Source organism: Anomaloglossus baeobatrachus, unplaced genomic scaffold, assembly GCF_048569485.1.
Source record: "Anomaloglossus baeobatrachus isolate aAnoBae1 unplaced genomic scaffold, aAnoBae1.hap1 Scaffold_170, whole genome shotgun sequence".
NCBI classification, from domain to species: Eukaryota; Metazoa; Chordata; class Amphibia; order Anura; family Aromobatidae; genus Anomaloglossus; species Anomaloglossus baeobatrachus.
The window spans coordinates 250,499-271,157 of NW_027441940.1; the positions used below are offsets into that span (position 1 = coordinate 250,499).

The 20,659-nt window shown below is 42.8% G+C and overlaps 1 protein-coding gene across 1 annotated transcript in view; it reads right to left on the reverse strand.

Annotated features, from left to right (window-relative positions):
* LOC142260719 (uncharacterized) overlaps positions 1–20,659 on the reverse strand; it is an 81,499-nt gene that overhangs the window by 35,818 nt on the left and 25,022 nt on the right. Inside the window, exon 3 of the mRNA XM_075332061.1 lies at positions 9,310–10,907. Coding sequence (XP_075188176.1) covers positions 9,310–10,907 — 1,598 coding nt within the window. The remainder of the gene's footprint in view (positions 1–9,309; positions 10,908–20,659) is intronic.

Here is a 20,659-nt window from a genome sequence, read left to right on the forward strand (position 1 = left end):
TGGGAGGCCTTCCATTCCTTGTAGTAGTCTAGTTGCCTGCCTTTGAACTGACTAACTTCTGAATGTCCATTTTAAAATGTGGAGTCCAAAACTGGATCCCATATTCCAGATGTGGCCTTACAAGTGATTTATAGAGGGGTAATAATATATTGGGATCGCGGGATCTAATCTCTCTTCTTATACACCCCAGAATCTTGTTTGCTTTAGCAGCTGCCGCCTGACATTGAGTGCTGCTGCTCAGCTTATTTGTAATGAGAATACCCAAGTCCTTCTCCTGTTCTGTAGTCCCGAGTTTACTTCCATTTAATGTATACGCAGTTATAGGATTACTCCGTCCTAGGTGCATTACTTTACATTTATCAACATTAAATCTCATTTGCCAAGTATCTGCCCATTCTGACATCTTATCCAGATCTTTTTGTAATATTATACTATCAAGGTCAGTTTTTAATATCCTACATAGTTTGGTGTCATCAGCAAAGACTGACACTTTACTATCAATCCCATCCACAAGGTCATTAATAAAGAGATTAAAAAGAATTGGTCCTAGCACAGATCCCTGCGGCACCCCACTGCTGACTATAGCCCATTTAGAGAATGTTCCATTTATGACTCCTCTTTGTTTCCTATCTTTTAGCCAATTCCTTACCCAGTTGCATATAGTTTCCCCCAGTCCTTGCTTCTGGAGCTTTAGTATAAGCCTATTATGTGGTACAGTATCAAATGCCTTTGCAAAGTCCAAATAAATCACATCAGCTGCATTACCAATATCCAGGTTTGCACTTACCCCCTCATAGAACCCCAACAGGTTGGTTAGACACGACTTATCTTTCATGAATCCATGCTGTCTGTCAGTTATTATATTATTTTCTGCAAATATTTTTGCATGTCATCCCTTAAAATGCCCTCAAAAACTTTGCATAGTACTGATGTCAGGCTTACTGGACGGTAGTTGCCTGGATCTACCCTCTTACCTTTCTTAAATATCGGTACCACATCAGCAATCCTCCAATCCTGAGGCACCAACCCTGTTACAAGCGAGTCTAAAAAGATGAGATACAGCGGTCTGTCAATTACGGAGCTCAATTCCCTCAATATTCGTGGATGAATGCCATCTGGCCCTGGGGATTTGTCAATGTTTAATTTACTCAGACGTAGGCGTACTTCTTCTTGTGTTAAATTAATTATATCGGGTGGTGAACTTTGATTTTTCACTTGTTGAAGGATGCCTGGTACAGTCAGTTCCTTGGTGAACACAGATGAGAAATGCCTATTTAATATCTCAGTCTTTTGTTTGTCCTCTATAACTAACTTGTTATTATATTTTAAGGGGCCAATACTATCCTTTGTTTTCCTTTTGGCATTAATGTATATATAAAAGATTTTGGGATTTATTTTAATGTCATTGGCGATTTTTGTTTCAGTAGCTAGTTTTGCTTGTTTGATTTCTTTTTTGCATTGCCTATTGATATCTTTATACTTCTGCAATGCTATTTCTGTATTCTCAGCCTTCAAGATTTTAAACGCCCTTTGTTTTTGTTTTATTATACTTTGTACAGTCTTATTTATCCATAGTGGTTTCTTTTTATTCCGGGACATTTTATTACCAGAGGGTATATGTTTTTTACAGGACTCTAGCAGTATATCCTTAAACTTTCCCGATTTATGTTCAGTATACCCAGTTACCATGACTTTGTCCCAATCTACACATTTAAGCTCTTCCCTTAATTTGTTGAAATCAGCTTTCCTAAAATTCCAGGTTTTAGCATTTCCCCTTTGAAATGTTCTATTGAATATTACGTTGAAGCTTACCATATTATGATCGCTGGTGCCCAAGTGCTCCCGGACCTGTAGATCTGAAATTGTACCCGGTCTATTTGACAGGACCAAATCTAGCAAATTATCTCCCCTCGTCGGTTCATCTACCATCTGAGAGAGGAAATGGTCTTGAATGGTAGATAAGAATTTACAGCTTTTAGCACAACCAGAAGATTCTATGTCCCACTGTATGTCTGGATAGTTGAAATCCCCCATAATAAGAACCCGATTATTATTATTAGCTGCTTTTTCAATTTGTTCCAGCATTTCACCCTCTATTTGTTCAACTATGTTAGGAGGCTTATAGCAAACTCCAATTAGCATTTTTCCATTATTCTCCTCCCCATGTACATTTACCCATACTGACTCTACATTGTTGCAGTTCCCCCCAATGTCATCATTCAACACAGGTTTTAGGTTAGATTTGATAAATATACACACCCCACCACCTTTTTTGTCTTTCCTGTCCCTCCTAAATGTACTATAACCCTGTATGTTTGTCACCCAGTCATGGCTTTCATCCAGCCAGGTTTCCGTAATGCCCACCACATCATAATCCATGGTTGACATAAGAGTCTCCAATACATTCATTTTGTTTGCAAGACTTCTTGCATTTGCCAGTAGACATTTAATCCTATTAACACCTTTATTACTCCTAGCCTCCCTACTTTCCTTGCATGTCCCATCCCCCCCTAATCCTTCATTGACCCCTACCATCTCACTGTCTCTATCTGCTTTATCCCCTTTTTTGCTCCACTACCCTCCCTCCCCCCAAATCCTAGTTTAAAAGCTCCTCCATCCGTCTGACCATTTTCTTCCCCAGCACAGCTGCACCTTCCCCATTGAGGTGCAGCCCGTCCCTACCGTAGAGCCTGTAGCCGACTGAGAAGTTGGCCCAGTTCTCCATGAACCCGAACCCTTCCTTCCTGCACCAATTTCTAAGCCACGTGTTTATCTCCCTAAGCTCCCGCTGTCTTTCTAGTGACGCTCGTGGCACCGGTAGTATTTCTGAAAACACCACCTTGGAGGTTCTGGACTTCAGCTTCTCTCCTAGTTCCCTGTTATCATTTTTAAGGACCTTCCACCTGCCTCTAACTTTGTCATTAGTACCAATGTGCACCATGACCGCTGGGTTTTCCCCAGCCCCACCCAGCAATCTGTCTATCCGATCCACAATATGCCGAACCCGAGCAACCGGCAGACAACACACTGTTCGGCATTCACGGTCTCGGCGACAGATGACCCTGTCTGTCCGCCTAATTATAGAGTCCCCTACCACTAACATCTGTCTGGGCTTTGCTGCACTCCTATTTCCCTCCTTCCTACAGCAGTTGTTTTCCTGGTTGCTAGGAGCAACGTCCTGCTGTAGTGACCCTAGTCCTGGCCCTTCATTCCTGATATCAGCCAAACAGGCATATTTACTAGGTTGTGCCAGGTCAGGACTAGGCTCCCTGACACTTTTTCCCCTACCTCTTCTTCTAACTGTTACCCAACTACCTACCTCTGGGTCCTGATTCTCTCCATCTCCACCCTCCTCCATATCACTGGCTCCAGCCAGAGAAAGCTCAGTGAGCTCTAAACTCCTCTCCAGGTTTGCAATGCCCCTGAGTGTTGCAAGCTGCTTATTTAGATCAGTTACCTTGGCTTCCAAACACGCAACATGCTTGCATCGAGTGCAGACATATTCACCCTCAAACGGCTGCTCAAGGCATGCATACATCTGACAAGATACACACTTGGTAGCATTGTCCATGGAGCACCTATCAAATGGGGATAAACAGTAAAGTAGACAAAGAGAAAAAAAAAATAAAAAAAAAACAATGGGAAACGTATAAGGATAAATTCAAACTATGTTCTTGTGTCAAACTATGTAATTGTGTTGAAACTATGCCACACTTATCTTTAAACCCTGCACACTTTGCTGCAGAACCTCGCACGCTCAGCACCTCGCTTGATCTGGCTGGTTTATATAGTTCTACAGGACTTGCAGAAGCTGCCAGAAGCTTCTAGAAACAGGTGTGACTAATGCTACTGATTAAATCCCAAGACAAACGTTTTTTTTTTGCTTTTTTAGACAAACAGACAAACAATTCCCTAATAAAATGAAACAATTACAGTTATCACCACTATGTAATTGTGTTGAAACTATGCCACACTTATCTTTAAACCCTGCACACTTTGCTGCAGAACCTCGCACGCTCAGCACCTCGCTTGATCTGGCTGGTTTATATAGTTCTACAGGACTTGCAGAAGCTGCCAGAAGCTTCTAGAAACAGGTGTGACTAATGCTACTGATTAAATCCCAAGACAAACTTTTTTTTTTTGCTTTTTTAGACAAACAGACAAACAATTCCCTAATAAAATGAAACAATTACAGTTATCACCACTATGTAATTGTGTTGAAACTATGCCACACTTATCTTTAAACCCTGCACACTTTGCTGCAGAACCTCGCACGCTCAGCACCTCGCTTGATCTGGCTGGTTTATATAGTTCTACAGGACTTGCAGAAGCTGCCAGAAGCTTCTAGAAACAGGTGTGACTAATGCTACTGATTAAATCCCAAGACAAACGTTTTTTTTTTGCTTTTTTAGACAAACAGACAAACAATTCCCTAATAAAATGAAACAATTACAGTTATCACCACTATGTAATTGTGTTGAAACTATGCCACACTTATCTTTAAACCCTGCACACTTTGCTGCAGAACCTCGCACGCTCAGCACCTCGCTTGATCTGGCTGGTTTATATAGTTCTACAGGACTTGCAGAAGCTGCCAGAAGCTTCTAGAAACAGGTGTGACTAATGCTACTGATTAAATCCCAAGACAAACTTTTTTTTTTTTTTTGCTTTTTTAGACAAACAGACAAACAATTCCCTAATAAAATTAAACAATTACAGTTATCACCACTATGTAATTGTGTTGAAACTATGCCACACTTATCTTTAAATCCTGCACACTTTGCTGCAGAACCTCGCACGCTCAGCGCCTCGCTTGATCTGGCTGGTTTATATAGTTCTACAGGACTTGCAGAAGCTGCCAGAAGCTTCTAGAAACAGGTGTGACTAATGCTACTGATTAAATCCCAAGACAAACCTTTTTTTTTTTTTTGCTTTTTTAACAGTATCACAGACAGACAAACAATTCCCTAATAAAATTAAACAATTACAGTTATCACCACTATGTAATTGTGTTGAAACTATGCCACACTTATCTTTAAACCCTGCACACTTTGCTTTGTTTTGACGCAATTTTTATGCCGCGGTTTTTGCCGCGGTTATTTTTCCGCGATTTTTGCCGCAGTTTTTTGCCAGGAGGTGCACATTTGGTGCTGAAATCGCCTGCAGCAGCTTTCAGCACCAAATTTCCACCTGTGGCAGATTTTTTAAAATTTTTTTTTACTTTTGGGGGCCAAGGGATTCAAATTTGATGCTGGGATTTTTACACCATATTCTGCTGTCTGAAGATGAGCGTGCATATACCTAGAAACACATGCACGCTTCTGTGAGAAGTGTGCAGCAGTGACGGTGATGCGCTGTCAGACTCGTGCGGGTCTGACATCACCCGTCACAGCCTGCTGCTGTCTGAACATGAGCATGCATGTACCTAGAAACACATGCACGCTCCTGTCAGAAGTTTCCAGCTGTTCTGCGATGTCAGACTCGCGGGGGTTGCTCACAAGTGTGACTGCGACGTAGAAAAAAAACCGCTTGCTTTTTTTAAAATATATATATATATATAATTAAAAAAAAAAAAAAAAACGACGTGCGGTCCCCCCTAATCTTCATATCCAGCCATGATAACGCCGGCCGGGGGCTGGTATATCCTCAGCCTGCAGCCGTCCGGTATGTCGCATCTGTTAAATGCGACATACCGATGCGATACCGGCTCTTCCCGCTGGCGTGATGTGGTGCCAGTCGGGGTAATAGCAGGGGTTAGCAGGGGCACATACCTGCTGCTAAACCCTAGGTTTGTGATGGTACAGGCGTCTGTCAGATACCTGCATCACACAAACCTGTAAGTGACAGTAAATAAACACAGACACAGAAGAAATCCTTTATTTGAAATAAAATACAAAACACTCCTCCTTCACCACTTTATTAACCCCCAAATACCCTGCAGTTCCGACGTAATCCACAGGAGAAGTCCCACGCCGCTTCAGCTCTGCTACATGTTAGAGCGAGCAGCCATAGAGCACGACCGTCCGCTCTGAGTCCAGCGTAGTACTGACCGCGATAAGCGATGACTGTACGGCAGACACTGTCACAGGCTGGGGGGCGGGTCAGCCAGGAACCAATCACAGCTGAGAGGACGGTCGGTGGGCGGGGAAAACACGGAAAGCTGTGTGACAACACAGGAAGTGAAAGCGCGACCCGGAAGCAAGTGTGCCGCCATGATAGAGTCTGGTAAGTATGAAACGCTATTTATTTATTGTTTTTTTTTTTCATTTTTTATTAAATGCCGGTTCCGGATCCTGCAGCCGGAATCCCGGGCCCGGATCGGGCTCGGGAATAGTGCTGAAACCGCGCGGATCCGGACATTTACAGCCCGGGCCCGCTCAGGCCTAGTGCTTGACTATCCCACTGCCTCTAGTGGGGGCTTTTGTCAGGTGGTGGGACCTTCATGTTGTCACTTCATTAACCCCGAAGGACTCATGCAGGTTACACATGATATAGTCCAAGCAGAAAAACTGAAGCGGGAATATAAAAAGGCTAATGCATTAGATGATCTGCCTCTTCCTTCAAGGATCTCATGGTTAAATCCATTACATTTGTTCAAAGGCGTGGGTGGATGGATAACTGGAATAATACACTATGTGATCAAAGGAGCTTTTGTAATATTGGTAATGGCAGTACTGATAAAATTATTTGTGATACTTGTGAAGAAATTTCTAGGAACTAATTGTAAGTGTTTTTCAGGAAAATAGAACATCAAAAAAGAGAAAGATACTGAATCTCTCCAAACCCAAGTAATGATGACAATAACTACCACAAGAAGATGCAGATGCATATTATGTGATAAAGAAACCTTGGTGGACCTGGCAGACTGCGCCTATTGTGGAAATCATATAAATGGAGTTGACACAACCACAAGAAAGTCAACAAAATGAGAACTTTAATATTGTGTAAAACACTCATAAGTGTGTGACATATATCATATAAACACTTTTACACAGATCAAATAAACTATAGTCTCAACATATATTATATTATTATATATCTTATATAGTCTCAAATATATTTACATCTCCCCTCTTTCTGATATATTAATAGGAGGGGAAAAAAAAAGGGTAGGCATAGGGAAAAAGGGTAGGTCGACTTACAGGGTATGTCTGAATGGTAGAATGCCATAATATGCGTAGGGAAAGCCTTGTGTATTGTGAAGTAGGGCAACTCTACAGACCTACTGATAGGTAGGGATATGTAGCATAGAATAAAAAAATAATAAAAAGAGGGGAGTTGTTAAAGTAGGCACCATTTTGTTTTATTCAGCCATTTTGTCTATAGTCTGCTACACATACTCTAGCCAGTTAACAGATTATTATGTTTTATTCTCTCTTATTCTCATGTAATGACCATGTTGTGCAAGATATAAGGGGGCTTTACACGCTACGATATCATTAATGTTTTATCGTCGGGGTCACGTTGTTAGTGACGCACATCCGGCGTCATTAACGATATCACAGAGTGTGACACTTATCAGCGACCTTAAAAATGGTGAAAATAGTTTACCATGGAGAGATCGTCCCAAAACCAAAAATCGGTAAGGGTTGTTTATCCATGTTGTTCGTCGCTCATGCAGCAGCACACATTGCTATGTGTGACACCGCAGGAGCGAGGAACATCTCCTTACCTGCCGCCGGCCGCAATGCGGAAGGAAGAAGGTGGGCGGGATGTTATGTCCCGCTCATCTCCGACCCTCCACTTTGATTGGCCGGCCGCTTAGTGATGTCGCGGTGACGCCGAACTTCCCTCCCCCTTGAGGGAGGGATTGTTCGGCAGTCACAGCGCCGTCGCCGACCAGGTAAGTATGAGTGACGCTGCCGTAGCGATAATGATCGCTGCGGCAGCGATCACACGATATCGAATGTGCGACGGGGGCAGGTGCTTACACGCTCGATATCGCTAGCAATTGCTAGCGATATCGTAGCGTGTAAAGCCCGCTTTACTCTTTGCTCGAAATATGTGTACTTGGCAGGATTTTCTCCACCATATCTTTTTATTCCTTAATTTCCTGGAATAATATAATTACTAAGGTCAAAATTAGCCAAAAGAATGTCGATTCCCAGAAAAATTATAAAATGCTTGTCAAACATATGTCAAAATTGATGGATTACTCTGGGAACATGTAATTGGCCCAAAACTTCCCCCTATTGTGTAATTTCCCTTTTATGTAATCTCTTATCTATTTTTACACACTTTAAAAAAACCTATATAACCCACCTAATACAATAAACAGTGTGACTTTGCAAATTAAAGACTTGTCTGTCTTGGTTTGTCAAGTGTCTCCACACGGGACATGGCTGCCGATCCAATCATCCTGTACTACCTGAGAGAGAAAAGTCTCACGTCTCTAACAAATGTTTTGTGAACCATTGTCTCAAACATTGGTTAGTAGTGGAGATGACACACTAGGATTAGCAGAATGTGATCTAATTCTACTGAATTGCTGAAATCTAGTCTTCTTATATCTACTGTTGGTGAAAACCCTTGTGTGGTTAGAACCGCGCACGGTGGAGCCTATTCGCTCACCAATAGTAGGGTTTTTCGGAGTAGGTTGAGTTATCCTGTTTGGATAGTACATGATAATCCTCCCTGTCTCTTTGTAATTTTTTAGACTTTTTAATAATAGTCTCTGTGAGATCCTCTGCAAAACAGCCGCCTCTTACACTGGGCTCCACTACAGAAGCTAGTAGTCAAGCTAGTTCTTCCCTAAACCACACAGTACAAACCAAAGCCGAAAACCACGAGACAGAACAATACTCACGTCTTTAAAACTGGATATCACAATTGTCCCTGCTATCTCAACTGTGTGAGCTTTGATGCACAAGAAGTTCTGATTTCCAATTAAAACATTTCCCATTCTGAACATGAAAATGGCTTCTCCCCTGTGTGAATTTTCTGATGTCTAACAAGGTATGATTTCTGAATAAAACATTTCCCATACTTTGAACATGGCATTGGCTTCTCCCGGTGTGAGCTCTTTGATGCCCAACAAGTTTTTGTTTCATTCATTACTAATTGTTATTTCTGATGAGATGTACTATTGTACTGTAAAAATATTTGCACGTTTGTATTACTACAACTTATGTACTATGATTGTTGATTTTTTTTTATTTATCACTTTATATATAAATAAGTCCAGTCTGACGAAGGGCTGTTGGCCAAAACGTCAACTTTTTGTGGACAGTTCCATGCACAGCACTTTGAAATAATTTTTTTCAACAATAAAAATGAACACAGCATAATCTAAGTCTCTTTACTTCATTTGGGGTAGTCAGTGTGCTGGAATTCTCTCATTTGCCTTACTTTTTTCGTACTAGCACCTGCTAATTGGTGACACTGAGCCTTACTTGTACTCTGTTTTCCAATTAAAACATTTCCCACATTCTGAACATGAAAGTGGATTCTCCCTGCATGAATTTTCTGATGTCTAACAAGGGATGATTTCCGAATAAAACATTTCCCACATTCTGAACATGAAAATGGCTTCTCCCCTGTGTGAATTTTCTGATGTGTAACAAGGTATGATTTCTGAATAAAACATTTCCCACAATCTGAACATGAAAATGGCTTCTCCCCTGTGTGAATTTTCTGATGCGAAACAAGGTATGATTTCTGAATAAAACATTTTCCACATTCTGAACATGAAAATGGCTTGTCACCAGTGTGAAATCTTTGATGGCAAACAAGCTCTGATTTCCGAATAAAACATGTCCCACACTCTGAACATGAAAATGGCTTCTCCCCTGTGTGAATTTTCTGATGCGAAACAAGGTTTGATTTCTGAATAAAACATTTCCCACATTCTGTACATGAAAATGGCTTCTCCCCAGTGTGAACTTTCTGATGCCCAACAAGTTCTGATTTCCGAATAAAACATTTACCACACTCTGAACATGAAAATGGCTTTTCCCCTTTGTGAACTTTCTGATGCGAAACAAGGTTTGATTTCTGAATAAAACATTTCCCACATTCTGTACATGAAAATGGCTTCTCCCCAGTGTGAACTTTCTGATGCCCAACAAGTTCTAATTTCCGAATAAAACATTTCCCACACTCTGAACATGAAAATGGCTTCTCCCCTTTGTGAATATTCTGATGCGAAATAAGGTTTGATTTCTGAATAAAACATTTTCCACACTCTGAACATGAAAATGGCTTCTCCCCAGTGTGAATTTTTTGATGTGTAACAAGATATGATTTATGACTAAAACATTTTCCACACTCTGAACATGAAAACGGCTTTTCCCCTTTGTGAATTTTCTGATGCATAACAAGTTTTGATTTCCGAATAAAACATTTCCCACACTCTGAACATGAAAATGGCTTCTCCCCTGTGTGAGATCTTTGATGCCAAACAAGTTCGAATTTCTGAATAAAACATTTTCCACACTCTAAACATAAATATGGCTTCTCCCCTGTGTGAATTTTCTGATGCCTAACAAGGCTTGATTTCTCACTAAAACATTTTCCACACTCTGAACATGAAAATGGCTTCTCCCCTTTGTGAATTTTCTGATGCGAAATAAGGTTTGATTTCTGAATAAAACATTTTCCACACTCTGAACATGAAAATGGCTTCTCCCCAGTGTGAATTTTTTGATGTGTAACAAGATATGATTTATGACTAAAACATTTTCCACACTCTGAACATGAAAATGGCTTCTTCCCAGTGAGAGTTTTTTGATGATTGGAATTTTGGTCTTGTTTGAAAAGATCAGATGATAGAGCTTTCCGATGAAGGACTGGAGGTATATTTGGGACAACATCATGCTCTTCATATGTATCATGTGTTATACAGTCATCATCTGTTATAAATTCTGAAGATATTAGAGATCCATCTGAACTCCCAATACAGTCATCTGCTAAAAATAAACACAATGTTATTATTTTTTAATGATATCTTGAAAGTTAATTTATTTTTTTAAACCATAACATCAGAAATTAAATTAGGAAAAAATATATTCTTAATCTGTTGGCCAATTTTGACATCTGTTACATCTTCGTTAATTCGGATCTCCCATTCCTAGCACAAGTTCTCTGGAATGTGCTACAGTAAATAATCTGTACTGTTGTCACAATATGACTGCAGGATAATGAGGGACAAAGTGCTCCTATACTGTCCCTCACGCTGACCCTAAGCTATTCCTAACCTCTGGATTACCCCTGAAGATGGAGATGCTGGAGTCTCGTGCCTTACTATTCTGCTGATGAGATCTAATCTGTAATCCTCCAGGGAAGGAAGGGGTAGGCATATGATGGAAACACAGAATAAGACAGACGGGAAACACAGATTAAGACAGATGAAACACATTGCAAACTCACAGAAATAAACAGTGAAAGACTAAGGAGAAAAGCAAGAGCAGGAAGGCAGCAACAAAAAACAACAAGGGTTAATACCACAACAGGTCACAGTAATAGTGCCCAACAACCTCCCGTAAGTCTGGATCACAACACCTGACCAGACCAGTATAGGTAAGCTATAGCTGGCATTAATGAAATAATCCAGCCAGTATATACAGGAGGGGAGCAAATTATACTTTCTCCTCTACAGCATTGGATCAAAGACATTAACAAGCAGCCCTGCAGAGAATAAGGGGTACTTTACACGCTGTGACATCGCTGCCGATATATCGTCGGGGTCTCGTCGTTAGTGACACACATCCGGCACCGGTAGCGACATCGCAGCCTGTAACACAAATGAGCGACGATCAACGATCGCAAAAACGTGCAAAATCGTTGCTCATTGACAAGTCGTTCACTTCCATAATATCGGTGCTGCTGCAGGTCCGATGTTGTTTGTCGTTCCTGCGGCAGCACACATCGCGATGTGTGACGCCTCTGGAACGACAAACATCTCCTTACCTCCGTCCACAGGAAAAGGAGGAAGGAAGGAGGTGGGCGGCATGTTCCAGCCGCTCATCTCCTCCCCTCCTTTTCTATTGGGCGGCAGTTCAGTGACGCTGCTGTGACGTCGCTGTGACGCTGAACGAACCGCCTCCTTAGAAAGGAGGCGGTTCACCGGTCACAGCAACATCTTAGAGCAGGTATGTGCGTGTGACGCTGCCGTAGCGATAATGTTCGCTACGGCAGCGATCACCACATATCGGCTGTGCGACGGGGGCGGGAGCAATCTCGCTCGACATCGCTAGCAAATGCTAGCGATGTTGCAGCGTGTAAAGTACCCCTTAAGCCAGCTTTACACCTTACAATTAGGTGTGCGATCTCGTATGCGATGTGACACGCCCAGGTCGCATATGCGATTTAATGAGATCGCACGTAGGTCGGTCATTTGCTGTCACACGTGCGTTAATAGTCTATGTTAAATTGGTCAATTTTGTGTGCGATCCTTTAGATCATGTGTTCTGTGACGTATGCATTGGGCACCCTTTTTTTTTATTTATTGACTTGCAAAGCGTGTGTAATGTGTAGGGATGCGTTTTTACTATGTCATCTGCCATTCAGCTCTGCTACATGGCCGCTAACAGCAGACACAGACAGCCATGTAGCAGAGCTGAATGGCAGATGACAGCAGACACAGAAAGAGCCGCACGATCAGAATGAACTCGGGTTAACTTCACCCGACTTCATTGTCATGCTGCGGCTCTGTCTGTGTCGCGTCCTGATTAGCGGTCACCCGTGAAGGACTCACCGGTGACCACTAAACTCCTGAGTTACTGAATTGAGCAGCCCTCTCTCATATACTCACCGATGCCCGATCCCCGGCGCTGCACGGCATTCACACTGCTCCGGCGGCTTTTACTATTTTGAAAAAGCCGGCCGCCCATTAAACAATCTCGTATTCCCTGCTTACCCCGCCCACCGGCGCCTATGATTGGTTGCAGTGAGACACGCCCCCACGCTGAGTGACAGGTGTCTCACTGCAACCAATCATAGGCGCCGGTGGGCGGGGTAAGCAGGGAAAAGGAGATTGTTTAATGGGTGGCCGGCTTTTTCAAAATAGTAAAAGCCGCCGGAGCAGTGTGAATGCAGTGCAGTGCCGCGCCGGGGATCGGTGAGTATGAGAGAGGGGGTAAGAGGGATAGACTGACATGGACAGAGAGAGAGGGACAGAGATAGTGACCGACTGACAGAGATTAGTGAATGACAGACATTGTGAGGCGCTTCAGAACGCAGCTTTTCAGCTGCGCTCTGAAGCGGACCTTTTTTAAGCTGCAGTGCAGAGCGCACACCTGCGCACATAGCCTCAGACACCAAAATCGTATGAGGGATGGCACACGTTTCAATTGACTAGGTTCATGCAACAAAACGTCCAATGTATGAGGAATAAACGACGTGTATGCGATCACCGTATATGCGTTCAATCTTGATCGCACGTAGGTGTCACACGCAAATACGTCACGAGCGAGTCAGGATGTGCGTCACTCACAACTTGACCCCAACGATGGATTGAAAGATTTATTGAAGCGTGTAAAGCAGGCATTACTCTTGTTAGCCTGCCCAAGTCTATGGTTCGACGCCTGCGTCTCCCTGCGCTGCTCACAGACATCAGAGAAGTTAACATGCAACGTACAAGAATCTATAATTTCCATAGATCCTGACTCCGCCATGACAGTTGGCAAAATCTGCAAAAATCTCCTTGCAACATTGATCCACAACATAGACATTTTCAAAGAGATTTTTTTTTCGAAAATAAAATAGTTACAGACAGATGTCAGATATTTAACGGGGTTGTCCGGGACAACGATTGTGACGATGTACACTGAAAAATTTCGTCAGGGACTGGAATGAGATTTTTGGCATAGGGAATGCCGCAGTTTGTTAAGAATTAGAGAAGCGGTGGTATAACACCCTTGTTCTGGCTGAGCTTTGCTCATTTTGGCAAAGCTGATTAAAATTGTCGTGAACACACACACACACCAGCCTGTCTCCTCTTCACCTTTAGACTCCTGCAATTAAGAGCTTTGGTCACATGACGTGATGTCGAAAAGGTTTTTAAGCAGTCCTATAATCGGCATATAAACACTGGGGCCCCTAGGAGAATGGGAGCCCTGTGAAATTGCTCACTTTCCCCTAATGCCAGTCCTGCATGCCAGCCTGTCTTTTGTTCAGTTCATTTACACTCCTGCAATTATGAGACCTTTGGTTACATCATGTCACATGACTCTGAAATCATCAAAGGTCCTTAAACAATCAACCTCAGAATACAACTGATGGGGACCCTAAGAGAGTGGGGTTCCTGAGAAATTGCGCAGTTTGACTCCTCCCAACGTTGGCTCTGACTGTAACTAGGGCTTATTTTTGGAGTAGGGCTTATATTTCAAGCATTCTCCAAAAATCCCATAAAATCATGCTAGGGCTTATTTTCGGTGTAGGTCGTCAGGGAAACAGGGTATTAATTATTAATAATAATAATTTTATTCATTTATATAGCGCTATTAATTCCACAGCGCTTTACATACATTGGTATTCATGAACCCTCTGCAGGTTTTTGAGTTTCCTTCATAACAACATAGAGGAGGCACTAGAAACAAACAGCAGAAGAAGCAGAAGCAAAGAAAATACAGCTGAAAAAAACAGCAGAAAGCCTAAAAATGTAATCACAAAATGAGTGAAGAAAGTACATAAGTAGATCTCTTACTGGATAGAGCTGGAGGAGACACATCCTGAGGAGCATCGGGATCTTCTTGTTTACAGTCCTGTGGGAGAAGAGGACGGGGACATCTCTCTGGTGTTGTCCTCTTACTGGATAGAACTGGAGGAGACACATACAGGGACTGAATTCATTCCTTACATACAGATAATTATAGGCAGTGTGTATTTAGTCCTGTCTATTACCTGGTGATGTGAGGGGCTGGGGAACCTCCATCATGACGTCCTTGTACAGATCTTTGTGTCCTTCTAAATACTCCCACTCCTCCATGGAGAAATAGACGGTGACGTCCTGACACCTTATAGGAACCTGACACATACAATGATACCGTCACCCCCGATCCCTTCATAGCGTTACTGTATAATGTCCCAGCATTCCCAGCAGTGTCACCTCTCCAGTCAGCAGCTCAATCATCTTGTAGGTGAGTTCTAGGATCTTCTGGTCATTGATGTCCTCATGTATCGGGGGGTGAGGTGGAGGCCCCGTGATTGGGCTCAGGGGTCTTCCCCATCCCTCAGACACAGGGGCCTGACAGCGCTCACTAGAGGTCTTCTTCACTACTGTGTAATCCTGGTTATGGAGAGACACAGTAATAAATCTCACTCCAGACATTTCCAGAGTCCTCACCTCTCCAGTTCTGTCCATCTGTTATTCCCATAGATAAGAATGATGTAATGTGACGTCATCAGAATCTCTCACCTCTCCAGTAAGCCGGAAGAGGATCTCTAGGGTGAGGTGTAATATCCTCTCCGCCATCTTGTCCCTGTCCATATCCATCCTTCACGGGGCAATCAGGAGAATTCTCTTCTATAGAAGATCTCCACTGAGAGGATCCGATATTATAAGGACCTGAATGGGGAGAAGATGAGCCCATATGTAAAATTAATGGAGATAAGGGAGGTGAGATATCATTTGAGTAGGAAAAATAATTCAACATGAAATGTGCTATGTAAGTAGTAAAACCGACCGATAAAAGTAGCACAAAAAAACCCACAATCCTTCATACGACAATCTGAATGGAAAAATAAAAGAGTAATTGCTCTCGGAATAAAGGCCCCGTCACACACAGGCATAAATCTTTGGCAGATCTGTGGATGCAGTGAAATCATGGACATATTGTTCCATTTGTACACAGCCACAAACCTGGCACTGATTGTCCACAATTTCACTACAGCCACAAATCTGCCGCAGATTTATCTCTGTGTGTGACAGGGCCTTAAGAGTAGGAAAATACAAAAGTGCAAAAATAAATAATTTCCCAGTTTTTCGGTTAAGAACGGGGAATGGAATTAGGATTCGATGTATTCTTGTGTCTAACGGAAGAAGAGGGGCCACACATGGCGTACGGATCTGTGCACTCGCTGATGCGCAATTTACCACCCATTTCTTGTATGAAGGCAGCAAAATAGTGAAAATTATCCCAATTACAAAATGTGCCCACATTATATTTAACTCCTAAACTAGAAAAATTATGTAAATAAAGTTTAGATATTCTAAACTGGTTTCGGAGCTCGTAGACTTTAACCCCTTAACGACCGCGGGCAGTAAAATTAAGTCCCCAGCTGTCATAGTGTTAATTCCCTCTTGCTGCTGCCGGCAACTGGCGGAGATAGGCGCACATCTCAGCTGATTTGTACAGCTGAGATGTGTGCCTAGGAGGTACCATGCCTGTTAACCCCTTAAATGGCTCTGTCAAAATGACAGACCCAGTATAATCGCAATCTCCATAAAACTTTACTCATAGGCCTCCACCGGAAGTCACGTGACATGATCACGTGGATCTGATGGTTGTCAGGGTAGTACAGGTCCTATGATGACTCCTGTAGCTCACATGACTTAGGTCCTGTAACAAGCAGCCAAGTACTGCAGGTTACAGGAGATCAGTATTTTTCCTGATCTGACCGCTGTTGTTCGGATCGGGAGACATGAATAAGCGATCAGACTGCTGATCCTTATAGCCCCCTAGGGGAACTAGTAAAATAAAAATAAGTAAAAAAAAAGTTTTCAAAAATTAAAAAAAAAAAACCTAAAAGTTCAAATCACGCTCCTTTCACCCCATTGACAATGAAAGGGTTAAAAAAATTAAAAATATACACACATTTGGTATCGCCACGTTTAGAAAGGTCGGATCTATCAAAATATCAAACCAATTCATCTGATTGCTAAACAACATAGCGGCAACAATGGCAAACGCCAAAATTACGTTTTTTGGTCGCCGTAAATTTTGAGAAAAATGCGATAACAGGTGATCAGACTGTAGTATCTGCGCAAAAAGGTACCATTAAAAACATAAGCTCGAGACACAAAAAATAAGCTGTCACTGAGCCATAGATCATGGGAACACTATGGGTTGCGGAAAATGGCACAAAATGTCCACCACTTTTTTAGACAAACTTTTGATTTTTTTAGCCCCTTAGATAAAAGTAAACCTATTCATCTTTAATGTCTACGAAGTTGTACCGATCTCAGGCATCACACCGCCACATCCGTTTTTCTATATAGTAAACACAGAGAATAAAATATCTGAAAAACAATCATGCAATCACACTTTTTTTTGCATTTTTTCTGCATTTGGATTTTTTTTGCTGTTTTCCAGTACACTATATGGTAAAATTCATGGTTTCATTGAAAATTACAACTTGTTCCACAAAAAACAAGTCCCACATGGCAAAATTGACTGAAAAATAAAAAAAAGTTACAGCTCTCAGAAGAAGGAAAGTGAAAAAAACAATAAAACCCCCCCCCGAAAAATTGGCCGGAGGTGACGGGGTTAAACATCTGGGTCATCTGACTCCTACTCTGCAGTAATGTTCTACAATCTCATTACATAGCAGAGTATCTATACAGAATCATGTAGCAACGGAGAGGAAATCCGTCCATCTCTACATAAGGCAGAGACGGTTTATTACTGCCTCTGCCTTCTCGGTCACTATATACATAGCTCTGCAGTGCAATGCAGCTGGAACAGCAAGGGACCTGACACCGACACAGATCTCTGTGTGAGAGCCCATCCACCATCGGTACTTGTCAACTGTAATTGTTTGGGGTCTGGTAAGTTCGATTTTTCTTTTGGGGGGGTTGGTCTGCTTTCTTTGATGAAGAGTCCTGCTGTATTCTTTAACTTTTTTAGATGCTTGGACACTTCCCTATGGAAACGCAACTTAGGCTGCTTTCACACCTCCGGTTTCTGCAATGCGGCACACTCCGGCACTTTGCAGGAAAATCGCAACCGTTTTTTTTTTGCTGCCGGTTGCGATTTTCCTGCATAGACTTTAATTAGTGCCGCATTGTGCCGCATGGCCTTGCGTTCCATCCGGTTTTTGCCGCATGCGGCAGATTTAGCCGATGCGGCGGCCGGATGGAACGTTGCCTGGCACGTTTTTTCGTGCGGCAAAAAAACCCGCATCGCGCCGCATTCAGTCGATGCGGCGCATTTTTCAATGCATGCCTATGGCGGCCGGATGCGGCAATAACCGCATACGGCCGCCGCATGCGGTTTTTGCCACTGCGCATGCTCAGTAGCATGCCGCAAGCGGCAAAAACCGGACGGGCCGCAAAGGAAAAACTTATGCAAAGGATGCGGTGTTTTCACCGCATCCGTTGCATAGCTTGCACAGCCGGATTGAGCCGCAGAGCTCAAGCCGGATGTGTGAAAGCAGCCTTAGGCTTATTTTTAGAGTAGTGCTTATATTTTAATTACAGTATAGTCAAAAAAGCATTAAAAAATCCTACTAGGGCTTATTTTCCGGGTAGGTCTTATTTTCAAGGTGGAAAGAGCTGACTGTGCTTCCACCCCATACACAGAGGTCATGTGGTCACTGCTAAGAAGTAAATTAAAAATACTTAAATACTGAACTGACCCCCCCCCCCGACCCCCACCCTCGGAATATGTGAGATATAGGAAAATACTACTGTGAATCCAAACCTCCGTTATTAGCCCTGATAGGGCAGTAAGACCCCTTTTCCAGAAACCACTATAGATAATACAGTTTAATTTGTCACGATGACCTGCAGACTCTCCCGTGACTTTTACACAAGTAACAGCCTGTACCGGGCACAACTATGATTTTATTACTAATAAACAAGCTGCTAAGCACAATTATTGCCACATTCAGCATATTGATCAGAACCTGCAGATGTCACGCGTAATATTAGATCATACTTATTAGATCATAATGGACTATGGCTAACACGTCCACACATACACGTCTACACACCTACCTGTGCATAAATATGAGAGTGATTTGTTCCATAAACTTATGGTATTTGCATTTTTACCCAGGCTCATTATTGACTCTGCGTCAATTTCATTCGGACTGCAGTCTTACCATCCAATTTGGCTACCATCCAATATATCTAAATGATCTGATTTAGACCAACCTGACAGCCCCGACCAGGTAAAAATCAGCCATATATACAAAATAAGAAGTGTTACAAAATAGCTAAGAAATATTTACGTGTGATCATAAACATATAATAGGACAGTGTCCGGCTTTCAGTCATAGGGATGGCCCCGATGAGGTTTTAGTCATTGTTCAGTATACAGTGATCAGTGGTTGTATACGTGCTCTCACCACTAAGGCTGCTTTCACACATCTGTTTTTCTGCCGTCAGGCACAATCCGTCGAAAAACAGATAAAACTGATCCGGCGCCGGATCCATTTTATTCCCTATTGACTTGTATTAGCGCCGGATTGTTTCGGATGGCCTTGTGTTGCATGCGGCGTCCGCCGAATCCGGCGAAATTTCTTGGTCCGGCTGCCTGAAAGGACGCAGCATGCAGCGTTTTTTGTTTCCGTCAAAAAAACAGACTAAGACGGATCCGGCACCATTCGGCATGTTGTAGAATGGAAGCCTATGGGCATCATCCAAAAAAAAAACGCATTCCAGTGATGGATCTGTTTTTTTAATCTGAGCATGCTCAGATGAGATGTGAATTCATTTCTGGCCACTCTCTGTCTGTCTCTCTCCCTCTGTGTAGATGTCGGTCTCTCTCTCTCGGTCTCTCCCTCTCAACCCCTCTTTCATACTCACCGATAACGGGTGCGGCGCTGCACAGCTGTCACATTGCTCTGGCGACTTCTCCTGCTTTTAAAAATGCCGGCCGCTTATTATTCCATCTCGTATTCACTGCTTCCCCCGCCCACTGGTGCCTATGATTGGTTGCATTCAGATGCGCCCCCACGCTGAGTGACAGCTGTCTCACTGCAACCAATCACAGACGCCGGTGGGCGGGTCTATGTAGTGCAGTAAAATAAATAAATAATTATAAAAAAACAGCGTGCGGTCCCCCCAATTTTGATACCAGCCAAGATAAAGCCACACAGCTGAAGGCTGGTATTCTCAGGATGGGGAGCCCCACGTTATGGGGAGCCCCCGAGCCTAAAAAATGACATTTTTGTGTACTCACCGTAAAATGTCTTCCGTGGAGCCTTTCATTGGGGGACACAGATAGTGGGTAGTATGGTGTCTCCAGGGGAGGCGTGACACTAGATTGAAAAAGTGTTAGCTCCTCCTCCTACAGCATATACCCTAGCTAGGCAGGAAACTAGCTCAGTTTGGTGTAAAAGCAGTAGGAGAAGAACAATGAAAATACAAGGGTGGGAGCTATGTCCCCCAATGAAAGGCTCCAAGGAAGACATTTTATGGTGAGTACACAAAAATGTAATTTCCTTTCTCGCCTTTTCATTGGGAGACACAGACAGTGGGACGTCCCAAAGCAGTCCCTGGGTGGGAACTGAACTATTAACAGTGTATAACATCAGACTAAGAGCTGACTAACGACTGCAACTGCAGCGAACATTTATCAAAACACTGTCAAAAAACCGAGCAGTGGCCACTTATAAATGGGCCACTGCCGCCTGAAGGACTTGTCTTCCAAGAGCAGCATCCACGGAGGCATGCGTATGCATTCTGTAGAATTTTGTAAACGTGTGCACACTGGACCAGGTAGCGGCCTTGCAAAGTTGGGCTGCCGAAGCCTGATGGCGGATAGCCCAGGAA